Source organism: Jatropha curcas, chromosome 5 (assembly GCF_041381405.1).
Source record: "Jatropha curcas cultivar XTBG-Jc1 chromosome 5, XTBG_Jcur_1.0, whole genome shotgun sequence".
In the NCBI taxonomy this organism is placed as follows: domain Eukaryota; kingdom Viridiplantae; phylum Streptophyta; class Magnoliopsida; order Malpighiales; family Euphorbiaceae; genus Jatropha; species Jatropha curcas.
In genome coordinates, this window is record NC_143155.1 from 3,867,929 (window position 1) to 3,893,045 (window position 25,117).

At 32.5% G+C, this 25,117-nt stretch overlaps 3 protein-coding genes across 7 annotated transcripts; 1 reads left to right on the plus strand and 2 right to left on the minus strand.

Annotated features, from left to right (window-relative positions):
- Positions 1-440: 440 nt before the first annotated feature.
- On the minus strand, positions 441-11,017 carry LOC105628971 (proteinaceous RNase P 1, chloroplastic/mitochondrial). Of its 4 annotated transcripts, XM_089721435.1 has the most exons (9): positions 10,317-11,017; positions 9,797-9,864; positions 8,596-8,787; positions 5,148-6,410; positions 4,589-4,678; positions 4,315-4,496; positions 2,196-2,316; positions 879-947; positions 441-748 (listed from the first exon to the last, which is right to left on the minus strand). In XM_089721435.1, exons 4-9 carry the CDS (start codon positions 6,345-6,347, stop codon positions 620-622), a joined length of 1,791 nt encoding a protein of 596 aa, XP_089577561.1. In that variant the 5' UTR covers positions 6,348-6,410; positions 8,596-8,787; positions 9,797-9,864; positions 10,317-11,017; the 3' UTR covers positions 441-619. The 4 variants fall into 4 exon arrangements, 3 of the variants coding, with proteins under 3 accessions (XP_089577561.1, XP_089577562.1, XP_089577560.1); XM_089721436.1 differs by lacking the exon at positions 8,596-8,787; XM_089721434.1 differs by lacking the exons at positions 8,596-8,787; positions 9,797-9,864; positions 10,317-11,017 and having other exon boundaries at positions 5,148-7,079.
- A 4,117-nt stretch (positions 11,018-15,134) lies between these two features.
- Positions 15,135-16,122, plus strand: LOC105628972 (small ribosomal subunit protein eS28x). Its single transcript, XM_012210480.4, has 2 exons — positions 15,135-15,292; positions 15,650-16,122. The coding sequence occupies exon 2, from the start codon at positions 15,651-15,653 to the stop codon at positions 15,846-15,848; it is 198 nt and encodes a 65-aa protein (XP_012065870.1). The 5' UTR covers positions 15,135-15,292; position 15,650; the 3' UTR covers positions 15,849-16,122.
- A 1,123-nt stretch (positions 16,123-17,245) lies between these two features.
- Positions 17,246-19,545, minus strand: LOC119369052 (uncharacterized). 2 transcript variants are annotated; one of them, XM_037641809.2, is made up of 3 exons: positions 19,190-19,545; positions 18,886-18,999; positions 17,246-17,608 (listed from the first exon to the last, which is right to left on the minus strand). In XM_037641809.2, exons 1-3 carry the CDS (start codon positions 19,431-19,433, stop codon positions 17,580-17,582), a joined length of 387 nt encoding a protein of 128 aa, XP_037497737.1. In that variant the 5' UTR covers positions 19,434-19,545; the 3' UTR covers positions 17,246-17,579. The 2 variants fall into 2 exon arrangements, with proteins under 2 accessions (XP_037497737.1, XP_037497736.1); XM_037641808.2 differs by having other exon boundaries at positions 18,886-19,112; positions 19,190-19,542.
- Positions 19,546-25,117: the final 5,572 nt, after the last annotated feature.

Sequence of the window (25,117 nt, forward strand, 5' to 3'; positions counted from 1 at the left end):
AAACCGCAGTATTAGATCAGTTTAAATTGATTTAAATCAATTTGCAGTTTGATAAACAACCCTAAGTTCTAATATCATTTTTTTTTTTTTTTTTTTGTATAAATTAATTTCCAAACATAAAATAAGAAAATTTTAAAATAAAACTCAGGGACTTCTATATTCTATATCTTTTACGATCTCGTACTTCCTTACTTCCTCATCTGGCCGACCTTTCGAAGAAAAAAAGCTAGAAGCCTATAGAATCCTTGGTCCCGAGCTTTCACTTCCCTTCCATTAGGATCACTTTCCTTCGCCCTCAAATTGATTTCTTCTTGCAAGCATCCCAGACTGCGACTTACCAAGTTCGGCATTCATAGGAATCAGTTTTCGGCGAGGTCTTCACTATATATTCACCATTTCATTCTATCTTCTTGATCAGCTATTCATTTAAACCATACCTCTACCAGAGAAGAACTAACATTTCATCTTACTTCGACAAGAATGAAAATGTAAAATTATAATTACAATTATCACTACTCATTTCACATTTTGTGTCAAATGTTTCCAAAACGTAGATCATACTCGATCTATCTGCTATTGTCACTGTAGCTTACTCCTTTCATGCAATTAATGTGGCCTTTCATGCAACAGAAACTGCCAAGTTATTGTCACTGTAATTATGCCTTTCTCTGGTAGCACATAACCATTGCCTTCGTGTTTCAAGATCATCTGTGACAGTTGGGATATGCCAACTACCATTTTCAGACTCCTGCATTAAGAATTTGAATTGGCGAGATTAAATTAGGTCCCATTCTGTGATAATTTCCAGCACCTAAAAAGCCACGCAGACCATCTTTCTGGTTCACATATGATATAAACATTTGGTTGATCTTCTATACCTGAATGACAATTGAACAAGGCGGTGGCATGTGTAGAGCAGGTCCACTTCTTGATACAGATACCCGAACCTGCAAAATTTTTCACAAAAATGATGATTTCCCTTTCACACACACAGCATCATCAGTGGCTTGCAACAATCACAATATATAGTTGATTCCATGCAGCTCACGGAGTTTATTTTAATTCCATAAAATCACAAATCTCATGCAAAGTTTAAATGCATAGCTTAAATATTCAGTTCAAAATTTTGGAAGTTAGTTGATGTCAGACACAACATCTCATGTGAAGTAGCAGCAGCTATTAGAGCATCTTAAAAGATGCATAGATAATGTTTGTAGTAGTAGTTATTATTATTATTATTATCATCTCATTCCAGTTAGAGGTTTGGCTGGGCAGATCCAGGATTGAGTTTTGAAATCACATTTGATCTCAAGCAAAACTGGAGCTAGAAATGGAGGTCAGATTCCTTTCTTCCTTCCTTCTCCTTTTTTTTCTTTTTTTGTGAGCCAAAAGCAATGGAATGAACATAATGAACTGCACTCCAGATACTCCAGTCAAGTTATGCCATCCATAAACTCAAAACTCAGATAGTTAATGTTAGAGATGCAATTATGACAGTTTGCAGTTTCCTTAAATTATTAGTTTTATTATTAAGAGTTCTATTTAGTAGTTTCCTATTTTTCTTTTTGGTAGGAGATCTCCTATTTAGTAATCTTCCTATTTAGTAGTCTTCTTATCTAGTAGTCTTCTTATTTTATTTATGGTAGTAGATCTAATTCTAGTAGAATTACTTTAATTAGTACTTGTATTCTTCTATAAATTGGAGGTTTTAAGCATGAAATAAAACAATAACAAGCAGAATTATTTTCAACTAAATTGAGATCTAGACTCTCTCTAACAAGTATAAGGTTAGATCTCCCTTTTAACGAACCTAAAGTAAAAGCTCCCTTTTAACAAGCTTGCAATTTTCAGCAACAATATGTCGAGGAAAGAATCATGCTAGAAAACAAAATCTTTAGCTTTTGAATCAGATTTTATTATTAACAGGCCCGTGACGAGATCCTGGTTGCATGAACATAACAGTAAAGCTCTATGAGTCTCGAGCACAAGTGCAGTGCAAATGCAATATTCTGAGACTATCACAAGATGAACATTTATTAACCAGACATGAGCTAGTTTGCAAATAATTAGGAGTCTTTTCGAAATCCATGCAAGAAAAAATTTATTCTCCAAAGGCAAGCCGTTCTCAAAATGAATACTTACAACACAATTAAACAGAAGTAATGACCATACATACACAAAAGAACAGAAAATACCTGATGTTTTTCCTTCCATCGTGGAAAAAATGAAGTCCCTAGCAACTGGAAAAGGTGGTCCCTCATCTCATCATTTGTCACCAATAAACACTTGCAACTAACAGCTGCATATAACCAGTACCTGTAAATCAAAATGCAACAAATACAAAAATAGAACCAAGGTGGTGATGCGAGAACATTTAATTTCATAGCATATATGTTGCTGTGGACTTGGGCACTTTGCTGCTACAGTTCAAATAAAACTTTCTGCGATATTTGAATTGCATGGGAACAAATAAAATAACCAAAATTTAGTCCTCTAATGATAAAAAAAGTACTCTGGCAACAAAAATGAAAACACATATAATTTCATTTTTAAGAAACTTCAAACAAATTACTGAAAAGATAAATTCCCACCACATTCAACTACTACTCATCCTCCATACAAAGCCCAGGCATCTAGCTAACTAACCAATTACAGCTACTCAAGAAATTGTTTCATTGTCTTACTTAGCGCATTCTTCCCAAAGATACAAGCCCCAGCTGCTACCAAACAGGCATTGTTAACCCCTGTAATGGATAAATGGGTAAACAATGTCTATTGACAAGTAGGTTTTTTAAAGAAGGGTATAATTAGGGAACAAGACCAAGACAAGGAAATCAAGGTTTTGGAACTATGAAGAGTACTGAAAATAGTGATTCTAGGGGAATTTAGGATTCGTTTGAGTTAGTTGATGGAGAAGTAAACTAAGGTTCATGCAAAGAATTTCAAATCTGAATTATACTGAAATTTTCTGGCAAACTTGATAAGAAAATAACAGCATTCTAAGCTTCAAACTTAAAATTCTTTAGGCATCAAAATTAGACAAAAGCATTAAAGCACATATATCCATAGATGCAAACAACTCCAAATCTTTCTGATATTGAAACTCTAAAACTAGTCTCAAATAAGGATTCGGACTTCCCACTTTCACATAAATCTGAAAGGATTTGGACTTCTCACTTTCACATAAATCTGTGTCAGTTGCTCTTCTGGATATCCTATTGGAATAATATATTTCAGTACTGGCACATTTCAGTATTCTGCTTCAGAGCATCTCTGTATGTGTAAAACAAGTTTTCAATATAATATAACTCTCTATCTTTCTCTCTCTCTCTCTCTCTCTCTCTCTCTCACACACACTCACACACACACACACACACACACACACACACAAATCTGGAAGGATTAAGCTTTCTAGCAAGGTTTGCTGTTTCTGGATATCCTTGGAATGATACATTTTAGTACTGGCATATTCTCGCCCTCCCCCCACCCTCGGCTGTGCGTGTAAAACAAGTTTTGAATATAATATAACAAAGTTTAAAGCTAAAATAATATATAAAATAAATTTACGAAGATAAAGTCCAAATCTTGAAATTTTGAAAAATTAAAAAGAGAGAGAGAAGAAATTTGTTAATTAATTGTTCTGAAGTTTGATAAAAAAATGTCTTGTCTGCAACAAGACTTTGATTTTGAGTCTGTCATTTTTAGCTTTGGTAATATAACTAAGTTTAAAGCTGAAATAATATATAACACAACTTTACAAAGATAAACTCCAAATTTTGAATCTTTGAAAAATTAAAAAAAAGAATTAGAGAAAGAAGAAATTTGTTAATTAATTGCCCTAGAATTCGATAAAGAAAATTATTAAAAAACTATATTTCTTTTCAGCAACAAGACTTCAATTTTGAGTAAGACGTTTTTTTTTAGCTTTGCTAGGATAAGGCAGGCCTTCATTATTTTTCTCATTTTACAAAGTTGCCCCTTTATTTTTTGCTGTTTTACTATCTCAACAGAAAGGCACCTTGGCCAAAATGGCTATTTCAGTTCTATCTTGGCCATAATGAACCAAAAAGGCTGAGATTCATGCCTAGTTGAAATTGATACCATTCCAGTCCATTTTCTTGGCTGGAACGAGATTTCTTGGCTGTTTGGGCTGTAAGGGAACAGAACTTACGCCTTTGCTTTCTAGATGAACAAGAACTTCAAGTGAAAAGTAAAACTAAAAAGAATGTGTCACTATCACAAAGAGTTCAGTATGTGCAAACTTAACAGCTATCATCTAAACCAACATATAGAGTAATCTACAAGTAAACTCACCAGTCATCATTTGAACCAGCAGGAGTAGAATAAAGTGCCCCAGATTTTTTCCAAAACTCTAACAACTTCTTGTTATTAGGATTCTGAGCTGGACCACCAGTAACACGACTTCTATGCAAAATAATAAGAGGCAGTCTCTTCGATGGGCTCATTTGACGTACCTCACCAACCACGGAATTAAGCTGCAAATCATTAATAGATTTGTCTATACATCTTGCTTTAAAATAGCTCAAAGATGCAGTGTCATAAACATCAATATTTATATCTCCATTACCTGGTAAAAGCTGAAAGTCTTTTGCTTAACAAGACCCAAATTGGCTCCATCTATAACTGCATCAAATGGACCGTGCTTCTTCAGCCACTCCTGAATGAGTTCACCTCCTTAGTCAATTAAGAAATCACTGACAATCATTGTGTGTAACACTTGCCTGAAGTATTCTGAATTAGCAAGTATTGACTATTTACTATCATTGTTAGAACTAAACTAAGAAGAGCATAAAAAGAAAAAAATAGACTATTTCTACGACATCAAAGACTACATGCAGGATACAAGGCTTACAATCTTAGAAGGGGTCAACCGATCTGACAACATGGAAGCAACCACTCATGCTATGGATTGATAGATCATCATCTTAATATTGGAAAAGGAACAGACTCATAAACAAGATAATTTTGTAAAGTAGCCACACAACATGCACCGGTATTTACAAGAGCAGAATAAAAAGGAAATAGTTGATGGCAACTTTGTATGCTTATGCTAAATAACATAAATTCATAGTCTTTTTTTTTTTGTTGAATATCAGATACTGGATACATAAGGAATTGTGTTTTACCTGGAACAGAACAAAGTCAGCCTTAACTTCTTTTCGACAAGCCAAGTTGGCTAATGAAGTAGCAAAGTTTTCTGTTTCTCTTGGATCTATATCAATACAAACAAGTTTCTGACCACAAGAACAACAAATACCCTGCTCATCAATTTTAGTTCTCACTGTTTTCCACTCCCCACTCCCCAACCACCCTTGCCCGTGCCAACCTCCACCTCCCCTCACAATTCCTTCCCTTACCTTGTTCACATCCCAATTCTGCTTCCCAAGTTTTGAAGCATCCTCAGACTTGAACCAATCCTCAATAATCCCAATAGTGGAATCAGAAACTTGTCTCACAGTGTATCGCAACCGATGCAGCATCTCATACACCTTCTCTACCCTCTTCGCATCAGCACTAACTTTCAAAAGAGCAGAGAGCTCAGGCTCTTCAGCAATCACTTCAGATTCAGCCATGTGAGTGTCAACTTCATAAGCTCTATCAGCCATCCCCTTCTTGCAGAATCCAAATAAGGCCGGTCCATACGAACGCAATTTTGGCAGGATATCAAAGCCTTTCATCTTCTTAACCAAATCAAAAGCCATTTCTGGGTCTTCCGATGCAAAAGCCAACCTAGCTACATTTGTAAAAGTAGCTTCATTTGGAGCAACCTTATCTGTAACCATCTGTTGATAAATCTCAAAACCCCTTTTAAAACTCAAATCAGAGGCATTTGCAACAACCCTATCTCCTTTCAATTCAACCGAAGAACCAGAAGAGCACAAATAGAGCAACACATTATAGTGGTGTTGGGTAAGCTGGATACCATTACTTCGTGCCTCATCATACAAGCGAAGGGCCTCAACAAGGTCACCACTCTTCGAGCAGCTATCAAGCTTCCATTTAAGTACCCACTCAGGTGATTCCTGCCTTGCTTTCTTGTTTGACTTTCTGGAAACTTTATTTGTACCCGATACAGAGGACTCATGAATCTGAGGAGTCGTAGAGTGAGCAAAACTGCAAAAACGGGCTCTTCTATCCATAGCGAATTGATAGGCTTGAATATAGTGAAGAGGCTTAGGAAAATGGCAACTATGGTAATGGAGAAGTGGGCAGCGGAAATTGTTGGAAACACTTCGAAAAATTGATAGCAACGGGAATTTGGTAAAGAATGAAAAGAGGGGAGAGGTTCTGTTAAAAGAGGGAGCCAAAAAGCTTCCCCGCCACATTATAATGGATTATTATTACAAAGGGAAAAATTATAATTGAGACCAGTCGCTAAGATATTTCATCTGCAGGAAATAACAATACAATACAAACACAGTTAACAACAACATCCAATCATTTGCTCACTTGAAATGACATATATCCATACAATTTTCTGTGTCAAATAAAAAAATTTTTTTTCTGTATATAATTTTCTTCTTTCATCCCAGCACTGCCATGAATGCTCTATTCTCTGCTCTGCCTCCACATCCATGTCCAAACAGGTTTTCTTTTTTCAATAAAAACATGAGTAAGGAGAGGTATCTTCCGAGAGAAGAGGAAAGCCTGCCTTGCTAAGGGTAGAAAAGATCGAGGACGTCAGGCTGAAAGAGAAGAGAGGTTCTAATGGAGGAAGAAGAAGGTGCAATCTGTGAGTGAGTGTGCAGAGGGATATGTGAGGAAAGAGGGGATGTTATATTTTCTAGGGTTAGAATGAGAAATTTTTTTAGCGAGTCTAATTTGACTTTTTTTTTTTTTTTCTTTACTTTTTGATTTAAAAATATATATTTAATTTATAAATCAATTTAAAAATAAATAATTAAAATACTCCCTCCTAATATGTTAATACAAAAAACGAAGTATATTACGGATAAATCATCTCGCAATCAGTTCTTTTAGGCGTTGGGTTAAAGATGGAAGCGTACTGGATCCGCAAATTTTAACCTATTCATGCTCATATTCATTATAAATTATTCATATTTATATTTATTTAAAATTTTATTATCCTTACTATTTTAAAATTATTTAAATATTTATATTCAAATCTGTTTAGATTTTTACTATATATATTCATCTAAAACTCAGTTTAAAATCCTCTTATACGACAAAGTATACCTGAATTTTAAATTATCTAAATTCAAATTTATTTAAAATACGGATCGAAGCAAAGTGAATATCCTGAAATACCCGCCCGCTTCCATCCTTGGTTGGGCTCGGCCTTGCGTTCGCCATAGCTTTGTTACAAAGCTCCACACCAGCACAAATAAACAAGTAAATCATTTTAATTACTCTCTCCTTGCATATACTATTTCGGAGCTTAATTTTATCATGTATGATTTTCTTACCAATTATACAACTGTTTTTTTGGTTCATGAGTCCTCGCCACCATTGAGGTTTTATACATATACCACAATTTTTTATAACATAGTATAAAAAATTATTAAATATACATTTGCATAATTATTGGTTTAACAATATATACCACTACCAATATAACATACTTAAAATAATTTTATAATTTTCTCAAAAAATTTTAATGGCCAAAAATATTTGTCTCAATTTATTTTGGAAATTTTAGAATTCTTAAACTAATTAAAATTTCACATATAATAGAAAATAGACTTTTAGATTATAATAAAATAATATTTGAAATTTTTATATGATTAAAAATTATTTTTCCATAATTTTTTAGCACTTTTAACTAATTGAAAATGGTTTAAAATTAAGAAAAAAACATATTTTCTGAACCTAGAAAATATAAATTTAAAAATTTTAGAAAATCTAAAAAATTATTTTAAGTAAACAATGAAAATATCGTGAAAAAAGATATAGGGAAATGAACTAACTAAAATTCATAAGCTACAATCAATCAAGAGCTGCCACATTACAGTTCCTACCCAATGGCAAAACTATTCTAGTGGTTCCGTCTAGCCACAAACTTCATACTCAGCGTTAGAGAATGTAATCCGCATGCCACTTTGGTTAATTTTCCTAGATCACTAATTTTATCTAGACTCTAGCACACAAACACTAATGAAAGGAGAGTAAATAAAAATAATCTCCATTTTTTGCTTCCGAAAAAACAAAGTTTTTAGACTTTAGAATGTTACTATGACGTTATTGATTGTCCACTAAACTAAAACGTCAGAGTGTTCCTTTTTTTTAATATAGTTTATAAGTACTTTAACTAATTTAAACTCTTTTAAATCAATTAAAAATAACCTACAACAAAAAAAAAAAAATTACAACATATCTAAAATATTTTGGGACAATATATACATTAAATTTTTCATAAAGGTTGACGGTATATAAAAAAAAAAAAATTGTAAACTCTATAATTAATATGAACATATTTACACCTAAATATGTCTAATGTCAATCTAACCCATTCAATTGATATACAAACTTGAACAGAAGGCATTCATGCTCTGATACCAACATTAAAAAAATAATCTTGTATCCAAAATAAAAGCGAGTAGGTCGAATATCTACCTCTTGTAGCACCGCGGGATATAAACCTCTAGTCTTGTATCACTAGTCTAATGATTGTATAAGTCATCACGGATAAGGTGTATAAGTCATCACCATCTATGCAATTCAAAAGTTTGCAAGCCCAGCTCAAACTACAACATCACCAGCTCCGTATCTTATATGACTTGAGTACTTGTTTCCCATACGACACATCTAACCAATATAATCAAATGTATCACAGCCATAGATTCAATAAATCAATCAATTACTAAAGCTTAATAAAAAGCTAAAAGAGTAAACAAGATGGATAGTTAATAGCTTCCTTGTTTTCTGGCTATTGCACTTGAATGTAATATATATTATTGATTTACCGTAGCAATTTACTTGGAGATTATGTACAATAATATATTCAATTCAAATAAACTTAATTAGATTTTAGAGTTCTAGTTCTTAGAGTTCTAGTTGAATTAGGTGAGATGATTTAGATTAGATTATATGTTTCCAAAGTTATCAATTATCAATATCTATTGTCACGACCCGTTTTCGTGAGTCGGACTGGCACAAGGACCCAGGTAAGCTTAAGGCCCCGGAGGCCCGTAGTAAGCCTAAATTGTTCAACTTATACATGCCACACAAATTTTTAATATGAACAGTAAGCCCATTTACGGTAGGATATAAATAAATTCCATGCAATCCAGCCCAATCTCAATTATCGAACAAAATTTAGTCTGGGCCGAATCATAATAAATTACATTCACAATATCGGCATACCAACAGGAGGCAACCCTGTGGTTTTCCATATCATCCAAATTATATCAGTAGGTGCACACGGGGGCGCCGATCTCCCATTTACCCGGCTAACGATAACCATAATCAAGATCCATATAACGGTCTCACAAATCCATGGTGACTCACTTCATCCCAATTCTACACAATCAAAGCACAGTATAATCATAACACAAGCAATCAAACACTTCATTCAACGTATTACACCAAATCCTTACAAATGTACTATCATGCAAATATATTTATACGATAATAGTGACATAATAGATGTATAAAAAGCGTAACAATATACGATTGATAAATCAGCATAAAATAATATTAGAGTTTAATATATATATATATATATATATATATATATATGTGTGTGTGTGGATAATGTTTATAAATAAATGTTATGCAAATGCAGTGTTGATATGCATTATTTGTTATTACTCACGGTGGTGGAGAACGAAGCTCTAACTTTGATTCTGTCCTGGAGGAGCACTAGACGGACACCCGAGCGATCTAAGAAATTTAAGAATGACACCGAAAAATAATTATCACTCTAATAATCTTATTCTATATTTTTAATTTCTATAAATAATTTAATCTCTATAAGTAATTTAAATTTTATAATTAATTTTATTTTCTACCGAAATTTCGGTAATATTTCCCCTAAAAATTGGTCTATCCACCTGTCGAAATATCGACAGTTCATCAATTATTTCCAAACCATACAGTCCATCCATCGAGCAACTAATCAAGTCAATTAACCCGTCCTCCACATTCTCCATATCAACATTAGCTTATAAACTTTTTCTTTAATTCCATAAATTTTATTATTATCAAAATTTCCTAATAAATTTATGTAATACTAGAATTAAATTTAATTAATCAAGTAGTTTTAACTAATCAATAGATCAATACTAAAATTAAATTAAATTAATTAACCAAAATTAATAAAAATTAATTTATACCGAAATAAAATATTGCCGGAAAATCGTTTGACCGGAAATGAATGCTACGTGTGCCGAAATGGAAAGCAGTGGCACTGAGTCGACCAAATCGGTTGCTGCGCTCAGCGGAACTGCAAGTAAATGAAACGCGACTTCAAGCGGTGGTGGTCGACGGTGGAGATCGTGGAGAGCGGCAACTGAACTGTGACCACAGGCAAGGCGCGACTGATCTGATAGAGGAAAAAGAAGACCGCTGGTGGTGCGACAGAGGCTCGCTGAGCCTGTTCCTGGCCGCCGGAGACGCGCTGGAGCGGCTGGACCACCTGAGATCGACGCAGGAGGGGTTGAGCTACAGCAGTGGCGCGACTGGTGGAGCTGGCGGCTGCGCGACAAGGCTGAGCTCGATGGCGCTGGTTTCCTTCGATCGCAGACAGGGGAGCTGTGTTGCGCCGCGCGATCTAACCGAGGGTGCTGGCGGAGCCGCTGCGACGTGGAGCGGTTGGAGGTGGCGCATGGAGGAGTCCGATCGAGCTGGAGGTGGCGCGCCACTCTGCTACTCTGTCTCGCCAAAGACGCAGATGCAGTGAAGAAAAAAAGAAAAGAAAAGAAGAAAGAAGAAGAAGAAGAAAGAGGAGGAGATGGCGGCTGCTCTGCGTGCCGATGATGTCGCCAGTGGACTGACTGTAGGCGCAGAGAATGGGTGAGGGGTGAGGGGAGTGAGCGTGAAGATAAGGGAAAGAAGAGGGTTCCAGATGGTTTGGGCTGATTCGGTTCGATTCCGGTTCGATTCAGCCCAAATCTCGACTTTCATTTATTTTTTTGATTTTTCAGTTGGTTTTCGATTCGGTTTATCACTGTACGAATTATTAATTTGCATTTAAATAATTAACTGCATTTTCAGGCTATCAGTTTATTAAATTTAATTGAAAAATTTTTGAAAATAAAAATTCGGGTTATTTCATCTATATACTAAATATTAAATTGAAAAATTAAGTTAGGCCAATCAAAATATAGAAAAAATAAAAAACTTCAAATTTCTAAAAAAAAAGAAATATACAATTCTGAACAAAGAAAAATCTTAAAACTTTCTCTTTGATTCAGCTTTCATATATATATATATATATATATATATATATATATATATATATTGATTCACAAAATATGATAGTGATATACATACAATGATTTTTTATGCTATTAAATTTATATTCGCTGAATCAAAATAGCACTCTCTAAATTTATTAGTTAATTAATATCTTTCTAAATTAATAAAATTTCATGGTCTCAACATTATTAATTTATAGAGGTTTTAGGGTACTAATTTGCATAATGATTTCTTGTAACATAAACAAACCGAACCTGATTAAGTTGAGACAATATCTGATCAAATTTATTGAACTTCTTCCACCATTTTCATGGCCTCTTTTGCTTTTGAATAATCCAGCACAAAGCATTTTTAGTATCAGATTTGAATAATCTTTAACATTTGAAAGCCAAAAAATCTCTTTAGCAGAAAACACGGTCAGAAGTTCCACCTCATTATCCAAAATCCCAAAGAAATTAATAGTAAAAACTGCAGGCCATTACTGTCTCTTAAAATATCTCCCACATCTACTCGACTTGGCTTTCCTTTAGAAGAGCCATAAACATTCATAAGACCAAAGCTTGTTTTCGGAAAGCAACACCTGTTTTACAAACTTCTATTGGAAATAAACTGATTGTCTTCTAAAAGCTTAAAACTTCTTGCTTTATGAAAATCTACAATTTTTTCCTATCATTTTTGAAGACTTCTTTATTTCTAGCTAACCACCGGACCCATAGGACAGTAACGATTCTTTAAAAAATGTTTCAACTTAATTCTTTTTTTCCCGGTTTATAATTAAAAATATTCACATTTCAATAAAAAATTTTATTCTCATTGATTTGGTTCATGAATGAAACCATAGACTCGGTCTAGGTTTAATTTTTCCGACTTCTTTGCACCCGCTAATGCAACACACCAAGCTATACAATTTTCGCCAATAGAAAATATCTATGGAGTAGGAAGAGGTGCCAACAGTTATAAATTAATTTAAAAATAAATAATTTAAAATCTTCCTCTGTTGGTCGGTTGATTTGGTGCGGTTTAAACACAATATATATAAAATGGTTTGGTTCATTTGGATGGCCTAAAAACCATAAACAAAACCAAAAATTTGATTTTTAAATTTTATAAAATCAAATCAAATCAATAATTTTTTAAAACTGCAATTTTAAATCGGTTTAGGTCGATTTGAATCGATTCAGATGGTCTAATGAACACTCCCTCTTAATACTGTCAGGAATTAGCATTAAAAATATTTGATGTGTTTGTGTTAAAAATAACTTAATTATAAATAATTAAATAGAAAGTTAAAGTAACTTAATTTATTATGAATAATGGATAGGTTTCATACGAGTTAAAAACTCACCATCAAAAGAAATTTTACAAAAAACTTGATCAACTTCACGATCACGCTTCTTCGATTCTTTTGCAAACGCACCGAAGAGCTCCATTTTGTCCAATAGGATATCAAGAAGAGGAATAGGTAGAGATAAGAGAGAAGTCAAATAAAGAAAATTGAAGAGAGAAAGAGAGGAATTGAATGGAATGAGAGATCAAGCAGAGAGCTTGAGACTTTGAGTGCTGCAATAGATAGAAAATTGAAATTTCTTTGATGAGATACAGAAGAGATTTGAGTCTTTTCTTTTTTTTTTTTTTTTTTTTTGCTAATTTTACTATGTACAATTTAAATTTTATTTTATATAGGGAAATATTTGATTTGTTGTTGTTCTTTCTTTATTCATTTTCATTGTTTTGTTTCCATTATCACTGACTCTTAACTGTTTTATAAAATTCCTAACATTAGGTATTCTATATTACTCTGTATTTTATCAACTTCTTTGCCATTTGAGTTTTAACTTTTTAATAATCTCGCTAAATCTTGCTTATTATTGATCATTTATATTTTTCTAGGCGGTGCTCCGAGCCTATAAATTATTACCTTCCAAAGGGTATAGGAGTCGCTTTTTTCTGCTTACTACTACCATAATAATTATTTTTAGTATTATTTACTATTACCGTAATAGTTAATTTTAGTATTTTACGTGCTCTTATTTGTTGGGTTTGGAATTGAAAATGGTCTTTTCTTCGGTGCATGGTTTGCGGCAAATACTAATTCATCACATAATTAAAACTGCAAAATTTAAAATAAATATTTATACATACTAAACTAAAGAATTATCTACTCATTGTACCCAAATAGCTATAGCAACCACATGATATAGTTGAAACGATGATGTCGTTAAAGTATTATAAGTGGTCATTTAAGTACTAACTGGAAAACTAATTTGAAATAAATAAAAAGATTGAATAAAAAAATTAATTTGAAGTAAATAAAAAGATAGAATAAAAAAAAAGATTTATAAGAAAGTAATATTTATATTAATTTAATTTAATTTTTTAAATGTTTAAATAACTTGCTTAAATATGGTATAGTTTATACAATTTTCAGAATCTTAATTAATTTTACCAAATTATGAATTTACCAAGGAAGTATGAAAATATATTAAATAAAATTATTATCTAGCGGAGTACCTAGGATTTGACATTATGCTTAACTTATAAATCGATCTGTGCACTTCGGGGCGGGGTTTCAACTAGTTTTATATATATATACTAAAATGATAACCAAATTCACTGATCATTGAACAATGCAATGCCCATTAAACAATCTCATTTTTTTGCTATTCCTTTTTTACCCTCCTTGCTTTTACTGCTCATTAACTCCCATTTTCAAAACGTGGCAAGGAAAAATAAAATCACTATGTATAGAATAGTGCAATACCTATTAAACCATCTCATTTTTCGCTATTCCTATTTTACCGTCTGCTTTTACAACCCACTAAATTCATTTTTTTTTCTACACATGGCAAGAATTTAGCTTGCCCACCTAACATAATGTTTAAATTTGTATATATAATATTAGATGAAATACAGTATTGTATTATATTATACTATAATATATTATGATTATAAATGTAAATTGAAGTATTTTGACAATTTCTACTCCCATTGAGTATCTGGAACCATTACTAATAGCCATGGCCAATCTCTTTTCTCATCTTCCTTAGATAAAATAATATATTATATAATATCATATTATTATCATATGAAGAGTGACTTTACAAATACTTTTACTATTTTCCTTCATTTTATTTTTTTTTTCATTTTTATTCTTTGAAAATTTGACCCATTTTTCCATTTAAATAGAGAAGAAGATAAAGAATAACTAATTTTACTTTTTAAAATTTTTATTTATTAACCAAATAAAAAGAAATTAGTATAAAGAAATTTTATTTAAAGTAATTTTAATTTTTTACCATTTCTATTTATTAATGACAATATTGATTTAATTTATTTATATCAAACACTTTTTAAAAAATAAAAATTTATTCAATTATAAGTATTTTTTCTAAGACAATCTTTTTAATAAACTATGTATTTCAATTTCTAAATCCAATTAAAAATTTTAAAGTATATTTTGTTTTAAATGAAGCTCAATATGAGTTATAGTCGAGTTTTATCGATGGATAATAAGAAAATTTTCAAATAATTAATCTTATAAAAATTAATAAAAAAAAAACAATAGGAAATCATCAATACACCTAGTGCGGGGCAAGATTGCTTGTTATATCTAAAGTAAGCCCAACTGCTGAGCCCAGATCATTTCGTCCTTTGAATATTGACCGTTAGATATAAGACTTTGCTTCAGGTCAACCATTCATTACCACCGCCTTACGTGAACTGTAGGATCTAAACTTTACTTCTTTAACAGCCGTTGGATCTAGGTTTAGACGCTCTAAAAACAAAGACCTTAACTCAGCCGCGAAAGAGCGAAACCAATAGAGTGCGAGAACCGAGCTTCTTTCTCTGACCCTATCTTGCTTCAGGCGATCCTTATCGGAATCGTTCTCAGGTGCGGTTCTTAATCCTCTATTCTCTTTGTGTGGTGTTTCTTTTGTTTGTTGATGAAATCTCTGGTTAGGGTTATAATTTTCTCTTTCGTTTGATTATGGTAGAATTCGATGCAATTTTAACTTTTATAGAATACAATTGTTTCGTTCTAAGAAAAGGAAGGGACTCGAAAATCATTACATTGTAGGTTTCTGTAATTTAAACTGGTTCTGGAGATATTTGTTTGCGGAGGAAAATTTTGTTTGCTCAGTTTCCTCTGTATGTTTCGTTTCATTGCCTATGAAATATTATTGTATTGTTAGGTACCTGGTTGAGCATTCAGCACAATTTCTTACTTGCATTTGGTTTCCTGGTGCAGGATGGATTCACAAATCAAGCACGCCGTGGTGGTGAAAGTTATGGGTCGGACAGGATCGAGGGGGCAGGTGACTCAAGTCAGAGTCAAGTTTCTTGATGATCAGAATCGATTCATCATGAGGAATGTCAAGGGACCTGTTAGAGAAGGTGATGTGCTCACCCTTCTTGAGTCTGAAAGAGAAGCCAGGAGGCTTCGTTAATATGTGCATCTCTACCCACTTCTTTTTTTATGGTTTAATTTTGTATTAGTATCAAGACTCTTTTGTTATGCTATAGCTAGAGTGATTAAAAGTGCTGTTATGAGCTTTTGCTGTGCGGTTTACATTTTCCCAGCCATTGTCATATCAAGACTAGAATTTTGATTTATGGAGTTGCTTAAGCTTTAATATACCCTAAAGAATTTCTCTTTTTCTGGGAAATGCTATTGTAATTTATCTTTTGTTATGCTAGTTGGTTTTTTTTGTCTTCTTTTAACTTTTTTTATGTTATGATCTCATTATTTTAAATGATTCAACTCATTGCTTATGAGTCTATTACTGAAAGAATGGTCCCATTGGAAACAATCTAGCCTTGCATATTGTTTTAAGAGATCTGATTGTTTATTTGAATGTTTTTGGTAAAATTTGACTATGGTTTTGCTTTCAGTAAAGTCATAAATTTTCATTGATGGATGTCTTTTTATACTATCGAAATTTTAAAGTGCGAGAGAGAGAGAGAGAGAGAGAGAGAGAGAGCGCAAAGAGTAATAAAAATGAAGATGTAGAAGTCATTGTTACTTGCTCTTTAGCTTCCGTGTGCTTTTAAGTACTTTTGGAATTTATAGTTTTTTATAAGCAAATAAGCTGAAGCTACTCTTATGTAACAAGTGTTTGAGAGCCTTTCTTTTTGGTCTATAAAAACAGTTGGTACTGCTTTGGCACCATGTTAGTATTTTGGGGCGGAGGGGATAGGGAGGTGGGGCAGGAGACCCTCTTCTTGGGCTCACTGCCTAGTGGCTACACGAAGCAAATTTAAGTTAGCACTACTTGGAAATTTTGGTGTTTTGTGACTAATCATTGGAAATCTTGAATCAAATCACTACTTGGCTAATAATTCTATTTTATTTGTCTTATGGCAATTTGTTTCTGTAATTTTAGCAATTAAATTAATAAAATAAATACTAAATATTATTTTAACGATACATAATGTCTGGACTATTAAAAATCCAAAACAGAAGATTAAAAATAAGATTCTTGCCAGTTTATGAATACTTAAGCAAGTCGAAATCTAACCTTGAGTTGTTCACCCTTCGATAGACAGTCAGAGAACCTTGCCATTATACATGCTGAATCTAGATTAACAATTCAAGTATGGATAGTTTTGCAAAGGTTCGAGTGAGAGTGTTTTGATGGGTCGTGTTTGTTTTTTGGAATTTTAGTCCGAATGGGCATTTTAAGCCCGTCTCGTGGCCCTTAGGTCTTGTAGACTTGGTAGTTTGTTTTTTTTCTCAACTATGTTATGATACGTAAAACCCAGCAAAATTTATACATCAATTGTATTAATTAACCCCTTTTTAATTTTATAATTATAATTAGTAACTTGAGGCCACCATAAATCCTTCCAAAACATTAGGTTCAATCCATTATCCATAAACAAGCAAAGGATAAACCATATCTCAAAATAAACAAAAGGAAAGAGTAGCCTCACCAATAATATGCATGTCAAAAGGGGGAATCAAGCCAAACTCCAAATCAGCATGTCCTGCTCCTACACATAAATAGGATAGAAGATGGGAAAGACAATCAACCCTCAAATACACAAAACATTATCCACATAATTACTTGGTACACATACACACACACAGCGTTCTACAAGGTATAACAATTATCTTAGAATAACATTAAGACAGAATGCCACTAGGAAAGGAATGTGCCATCATCACTAGACCAAATTCAGCACCGTACTCCTGCTAACGAAAGACCTGGAAAAAAATGGGGAACAAGAGTGAGCGTTCAACTGAATAAAAAGTATAGCTTAAAAGTAAAGAAGTTATTCATCAAGCAATATATCTATCAAACTAGGTTGAACACGTTTATGTTGCCATGCCAAAACAACTACTTACATCAGCAAGTCAACCATGATAAAATTTGTCAATGAAACTGCTAGATGCAAGAATTATATGCATGTAGTTCTAAAAAAAGAAGGGATTACAGTTGTAAGAGGAGTGAATAGTGTAACTTTGGCTATAAGAACAATTGAGGGTTGGAGAATGTGTGTCGATTATAGAAAACTGAATAATATCATTGGTAAAGATCATTTCCGGTTGCCTATATTGATCAAATCTTGGAGAGATTAACAGGTCGTTCATATTTCTGTTATTTAGATGGTTTATTAGAATTTATAAAATATGCCTACATCCTCATAATCAAGAGAAAACCATTTTCACATGCCCTTACGACACTTTTGCATTTAGACGCATGCCTTTTAGACTATGTAATGCGCCAACAACATTCCAAAGATGCATAATGACCATATTTTCTGATTTTACTAAGGAAATAATAGAAGTTTCTATGGATGGCTTTTATATGTATGGAAATTATTTTGATTCTTGTTTGTTTAACCTGTCTAAAGTTCTGAAGCGCTTTGATGAAGTTAGCCTTGTTCTAAGTTAGAAGAAATGTCACTTCATGGTTCAAAGTGTAGTCCTTGACACATAGTTTCAATGCGGGAAATTTTTTATTCTCTCCATTTAGCATGTGATTCCTATAATCATGAAGGTAAATTGTAAGTTCAAGTTTTGAGGTTCAATCTCTAAGTTTTAATGGTCTTGTATTCAAATGAGAGATTAAAGGCTAGAGATTAACCAAAAATTCATGTATTTTTGCTGGTTAATTTAATGATATACATTAGGAAGCATTACACTTTTGATGAATTTGCATAAATTTGTCTTCAAAACAGCCCAATTTCATTCTTAAATATTGAATTTTTGGTTTTCTCTAAGAATGAGATTTCGTTAACCTCCGGCCTTTAATCTCTCATTTGAGTACATCCTTCTAGAAAATCATATCAATATATAAATATCATCCTTACACATCAATATTTAAGGATGCATTTTACATACTAAATTTGAACATATTTCAAAATTCTAATAAATGTGCATATATGATATTTATATGCACATGCATAATTATTTCCAAAGATGCATGAGCATGGCAAAATGCATGAAAGTAATTTATGCTATGATATTAATATACTGACCTTTTTGTGATTTTGATATTTTCTTTGTCTCTCTAATTTGTGATCTTGATCTTTTCTTAAACTCTCGAGTTCTTTCTCCATTTTCTTTGTCACAACTCGCAATTCTTTTACCTCCTGTTTATGATCATCCAATTCAGATTTTAATTTCATTAATTCTTTGTTTTCCAGATTCATCAATTTGTTGACAGCATAAGCAGATGGCGGCACAACAATATTCACAAGTTCCTCTGCACCTCACAAATCACCAAAATCACATACATGCACACATCAAATCTACCATAAATAAATATAAAAAAAAACGTACCTGGTAAGACAGTTTTAAGACCATAACGGCAGGCAAAAACGGTGGTATTCTTGGCAACATCGGCGGCAATTCGACGAGTATCCTCTTTCTGCAACTGCCGGTTTAGCTTTTGCACGGCGTTACCGATCTGGCCGGCGGCAGCACATCCGTAAGAGTAAGAGGTGGAAAAGAAATTATCGACATGTTTTTTGCTATTTTGACTGACCGAATGGGCTGTTGCGTAAATGAAATCCAAAACACCCATTAGAGAGTGAAGCAAATTAGCAAAATAGGGGAAGTTCAATTTGCATTAGAGTGGAAAGAAGAGAGTAAAGCAAAATAAGCAAAGCAGTGGAAGTTCCCGAATTATAGCAGCATCTTCCTCCACGAACTCTACACGCAATGCAATTTTTTTTTTTTTGTTAGTATTATTTTAATTTTAATTTTAATTTATTCTAAAAAAAGATTAATTTAAATTAATTTTTTTACGAGGCTGGTATTGGGAATAGATCATACAAGCAAAAAAAAATTACCTGCGCTTTGCTGCGGACTTTCAAATTTCAAATTGCATGGTATATTTTGTTTTTCTGCATCATTGATTTAATCTAGAAACACATTTGAGGAACTATATAGCATCAGTGACTTGAGCAATAATTTTAAAATTTTACACTTGAGGTTGGATTGCGCTAGGATGTGTTGATTGTAGATATTGTTTATTCTCCTGCAAAATGTTCATCCATCCAAAAAAAAAAAATGAAAAATTTCAATATTTTGAAAATAAAATTATTAGTGGATATACACAGACTAGAAAGACTTCAAATATCAACCTATAACTTTTTTTTTGGAAAACCGAAATAATATTAATAAAAATATTAGGAAAAATTTACCATAACAAAGCCATTTAAATTCTGCCACCAGGCTCCCCTCTTAACCGGACCTAGGCTCTATTATGCTAGGTGAAAAAATAATAAATTATGTAACAAAAAATCTGGAGGAACCTTCTAACTCTTACTATCAGCTATTGTAATAGCTGCTCTTGTAAGCAAACGAGCAACTATATTAGTAAGGCGTCAAACCCAAGAAATCGTAAATCATTACCTGTAAAAGTAACGACTTACAATTTTTAATAACTAACTTAAACTCAGAAAAGCCTTCGTTAGAGGTTCGAATTTGGTGCCAAACAAGCCTTCATCAATATATAAACTTTTAATTTTAACGGATAAATGAGACAATATGCATGCTGAGACCCGCTTCATATAGTCTTAAAGTATCAACAATGAAACCACGGATTTCGTTGGCTGACGATGGATCTGCTAAGATCGGAGACAATGCAATTGGTTCAACTGATACTTCCTATGGAATCAGCTCCTCGAACAATCTCATATCTCATATCTTAGTGACCTACTTCATCCTTTTTGTTTTTTTTAGCTATTTCCTAATAAATGATTGTATAAAAAATTAGCCCAATTCAATTCTTTTCCTTTGTCACTGCAAATGAAACCACACAAATCCCTCATTCTTTACTCCGATCCGTACTGTGTCAGCGTTATAAATGTGTCTGCACTTCACTTCAGATTCAGCCATGTGAGTGTCAACTTCATAAGCTCTATCAGCCATCCCCTTCTTGCAGAATCCAAACAAGGCCGGTCCATATGAACGCAATTTTGACAGGATATCAAAGCCTTTCATCTTCTTAACCAAATCAAAAGCCATTTCTTGGTCTTCCGATGCAAAAGCCAACCTAGCTACATTTGTATAAGTAGCTTCATTTGGAGCAACTTTATCTGTAACCATCTGTTGATAAATCTCAAAACCCCTTTTAAAACTCAAATCAGAGGCATTTGCAACAACCCCATCTCCTTTCAATTCAACCGAAGAACCAGAAGAGCACAAATACAGCAACACATATAGTGGTGTTGGGTAAGCTGGATACCATTACTTCGTGCCTCATCATACAAGCGAAGGGCCTCAACAAGGTCACCACTCTTCGAGCACCTATCAAGCTTCCATTTAAGTACCCACTCAGGTGATTCCCGCCTTGCCATCTTGTTTGACTTTCTGGAAACTTTATTTGTACCCGATGCAGAGGACTCATGAATCTGAGGAGTCGTAGAGTGGGCAAAACTGCAAAAACGGGCTCTTCCATCCATGGCGAATTGATAGGCTTGAATACAGTGAAGAGGCTTAGGAAAATGGCAACTATGGTAATGGAGAAGTGGGCAGCGGAAATTGTTGGAAACACTTCGAAAAATTGATAGCAACGGGAATTTGGTAAAGAATGAAAAGAGAGGAGAGGTTCTGTTAAAAGAGGGAGCCAAAAAGCTTCCCCGCCACATTATAATGGATTATTATTACAAAGGGAAAAATTATAATCGAGACCAGTCGCTAAGATATTTCATCTGCAAGAAAAAAACAATACAATACAAACACAGTTAACAACAACATCCAATCATTTGCTCACTTTAAATGATAAATATCCACACAATTTTCTGTGTCAAATAAAAAAATTTTTTTTTCTGTATATAATTTTTCTTCTTCTTTCATCCCAGCACTGCCATGAATGCTCTATTCTCTGCTCTGCCTCCACATCCATGTCCAAACAGGTTTTCTTTTTTCAATAAAAACATGAGTAAGGAGAGGTATCTTCCGAGAGAAGAGGAAAGCCTGCCTTGCTAAGGGTTCTGTCAAGAAAAGGGCGAGGATGTCAGGCTGAAAGAGAAGAGAGGTTCTAATGGAGGAAGAAGAAGGTGTAATCTGTGAATGAGTGTGTAGTGGAAAATGAGGGGATGTTCTATTTTCTAGGGTTAGAATGAGAAATTTTTTTGGGAGTCTTTGACTTTTTTTTTCTTTATTTTTTGATTTAAAAAGTATATATTTAATTTATAAATCAATTTAAAAATAAATAATTAAAATACCCCCTCCTAATATGTCAGTACAAAAAAAAAAAAAAAAAGTATATAACGGATAAATCATCTCGCAAGCAGCTCTTTTAGGTGTTGGGTTCAGGATGGAAGAGTGCGGTAACCGCCAATTTTTAGCTACTCATGCTCAGGTTGATTTTAAACTACTCATATTTATATTCATTTAATATTTATATTCGAATTTATTTAGATTTTTACTACATATACTCGTCTAAAACTCATTTAAAATACTCTTATGCAGATAAAGTATCTCTGAATTTTAAATTATCTAAATCCGAACTTATTTAAAATATAATTTTTACTAATAATAGATATGATACTCATGGATACCCACTGCAAACCTATAGCGAGTAATGGGTAGCAAGTGTCCAAAGCAGCCGTATACTCGTACGCTATCCGTATCTATAACGGATAATAATTTTACTATTTGTATTTGTTCTAAACATATTTATAACTATATATATCCTCTTTAAACGGATCGAAGCAAAATTGGGTATCTTGAAATACCCGCACCGCTTCCATCTTTAGTTGGGCTCGGCCTCGACTTAGCAATAGCTTTGTTACAAAGCTCCACACCAGCACAAATAAACAAGTAAATCATTTTAATTACTCTCTTCTTGCATATACATTTTCGGAGCTTAATTTTATCTTGTATGATTTTGTTACCAGTTATACAACCGTTTTTTTTAGTTCACGAGTCCTTGCCACCGTTGAGGTTTTATACATATACCACAATTTTTTATAATATATTATAAAAAATTATTAAATATACATATGCATAATTATTAGGTTAACAATATATGCTACTCCCAATTTAACATACTTAAAATAATTTTATAATTTTCTCAAAATTTTTTAATGGCCAAAAATATTTGTCTCAATTTATTTTGGAAATTTTAGAATTCTTAAACTAATTAAAATTTCACATACAATAGAAAATAGACTTTTAGATTATAATAAAATAATATTTGAAATTTTTATATGATAAAAAATTATTTTTCCTTAATTTTCCATAATTTTTTAGCATTTTTAACTGATTGAAAATGGTTTAAAATTAAGAAAAAAACATATTTTCTGAACCTAGAAAATATAAATTTAAAAATTTTAGAAAATCTAAAAAATTATTTTAAGTAAACAATGAAAATATCATGAAAAAAGATACAGGGAAGTGAACTAATTAAAATTCATAAGCTACAGTCAATCAAGAGCTGCCACATAGCAGTTCCTACCTAATGGCAGAACTATTCTAGTTGTTCCGTCTAACCAGACAAACTTCATACTCAGTGTCAGAGAATGTAATCCGCATGCCACTTTAGAAACTGATTTCGATAAAGAAACTTTTTTCGGTAGGGTTTTAGGTCCTAATATTGTTTAAATGTTAATTTTCCTAGATCACTAATTTAATCTAGACTCTAACATACAAACACTAATGAAAGGAGAGTAAATAAAAATAATCTGCATTTTTTGCTTACCGAAAAAACAAAGTTTTTAGACTTAAGAATGTTACTATGACGTTATTGATTGTCCACCAAACTAAAAATAACCTACAACAAAAAAAATTACAACATATCTAAAATATTTTGGGATAATATGTACATTAGATTTTTCATAAAAGTTGACGGTATATAAAAAAAAAAAAAAAAATTGTAAACTTGTAATTAATATGAACATATTTACACCTAAATATGTCTAATGTCAATCTAACCCATTCAATTGATAAACAAACTAGAACAGAAGGCATTCATGCTCTGATACCAACGTTAAAAAAATAATCTTGTATCCATATATGAAAATAAAAGCGGGTAGGTCGAATATCTACCTCTTGTAGCGTTGCGGAACATAAACCTCTAGCCTTGTATCACTATTCTACTGATTGTATAAGTCATCACCAATAACGAACTGCTCCTTTTTGAGACCTTAGATTAAGATTCAATTGGATTACTTCTTTCAAGTGGGAAGAGTTTGATGGATAAGGTGTATCCATCAACAAGTCCGAAAAAGAAAGATCCTAGTCCAAATGAGAATGATCCAAGTCCAAATGGGAGCAAAGATCTAAATTTTACCAGATATTAATAGATCCCGGTTTGAGTAAGAATCTTATGGATTTTGATGAAAATATTATTCAAGAATCTCAATTAAAACGTAATAATCGTGGAAACATTCATCGCCAACGTTTTGAGATCGAAGGCATTAATGAGGTTTTCATGGTTACACAACAGGATGATGAGGAACCAATAAGTAATGAAGGGTCATTCTCATGATTTTATAATGATGCTTAAAAACAGTGTTTATTAAGTCGTAATTATGTATGTGTAATGAATTTTATTTTTAAACTAGTCGTGATTCCGCGCTTCGCACGCGGGTATTTATAAATTATTTGAATACTTACCTTTATTGAATTATATTGTTATGCCGAAAAATTTTTTTATTTACATCTTTATATTAAAACTAACAATAAAATTGATTGGAGGTATTTTGATTAAAAATCTATACGTACATGTATTTTGCGTAAATTAATTTTAAAGTCACAATTATTAATTTAAAAAATTATACCTAATTAAATGCAATAAAAATAGAGAGAAATTTTTTAAAAATTTCTAGTGGTTGGTGTGCATAACAACAACTGCATATGTGAAGCACATTTCAAATAAACATAAACTATTCCAAAACCTGTATAATGATGATGGCCATAGCCAAAAACTGTCATAATTCAACTACCATTCTCTAATTTCGGATAGAATAAACACTAAGAATCATCAATGTTTATCTACAATTCAGAAGTTTGGTAAACTATGACAGACACAGAAAATATTTTTTCACCATCTATGCAATTCAAAAGTTTGCAAACCCAGCTCAAACTACAACATCTACAGCACCATAAGTACTTATTTCCCGTACGAAAGTTATCAATTATCAATATCTATATACTAAATATTAAATTGAAAAATTAAGTTAGGCCAATCAAAATATAGAAAATAAAAAAAAAACTTCAAATTTTCTAAAAAAAAAAAAAAAAAAATACAATGCT

Bases quoted from the DNA above. Each gene is read 5' to 3' on its own strand.
- LOC105628971 (XM_089721436.1), bottom strand. From the start codon at position 6,347: ATGTGGCGGGGAAGCTTTTTGGCTCCCTCTTTTAACAGAACCTCTCCC. The intron at 4,497-4,588 runs GTAATGGAGATA...AATGATTTGCAG, and splicing joins AGACTTTCAGCTTTTACCAG to CTTAATTCCGTGGTTGGTGA. The intron at 2,317-4,314 runs GTGAGTTTACTT...TTTGATTTACAG, and splicing joins GCTGGTTCAAATGATGACTG to GTACTGGTTATATGCAGCTG.
- LOC105628972 (XM_012210480.4), top strand. From the start codon at position 15,651: ATGGATTCACAAATCAAGCACGCCGTGGTGGTGAAAGTTATGGGTCGG.
- LOC119369052 (XM_037641808.2), bottom strand. From the start codon at position 19,433: ATGGGTGTTTTGGATTTCATTTACGCAACAGCCCATTCGGTCAGTCAA. The intron at 19,113-19,189 runs GTACGTTTTTTT...TGTGAGGTGCAG, and splicing joins TCTTAAAACTGTCTTACCAG to AGGAACTTGTGAATATTGTT.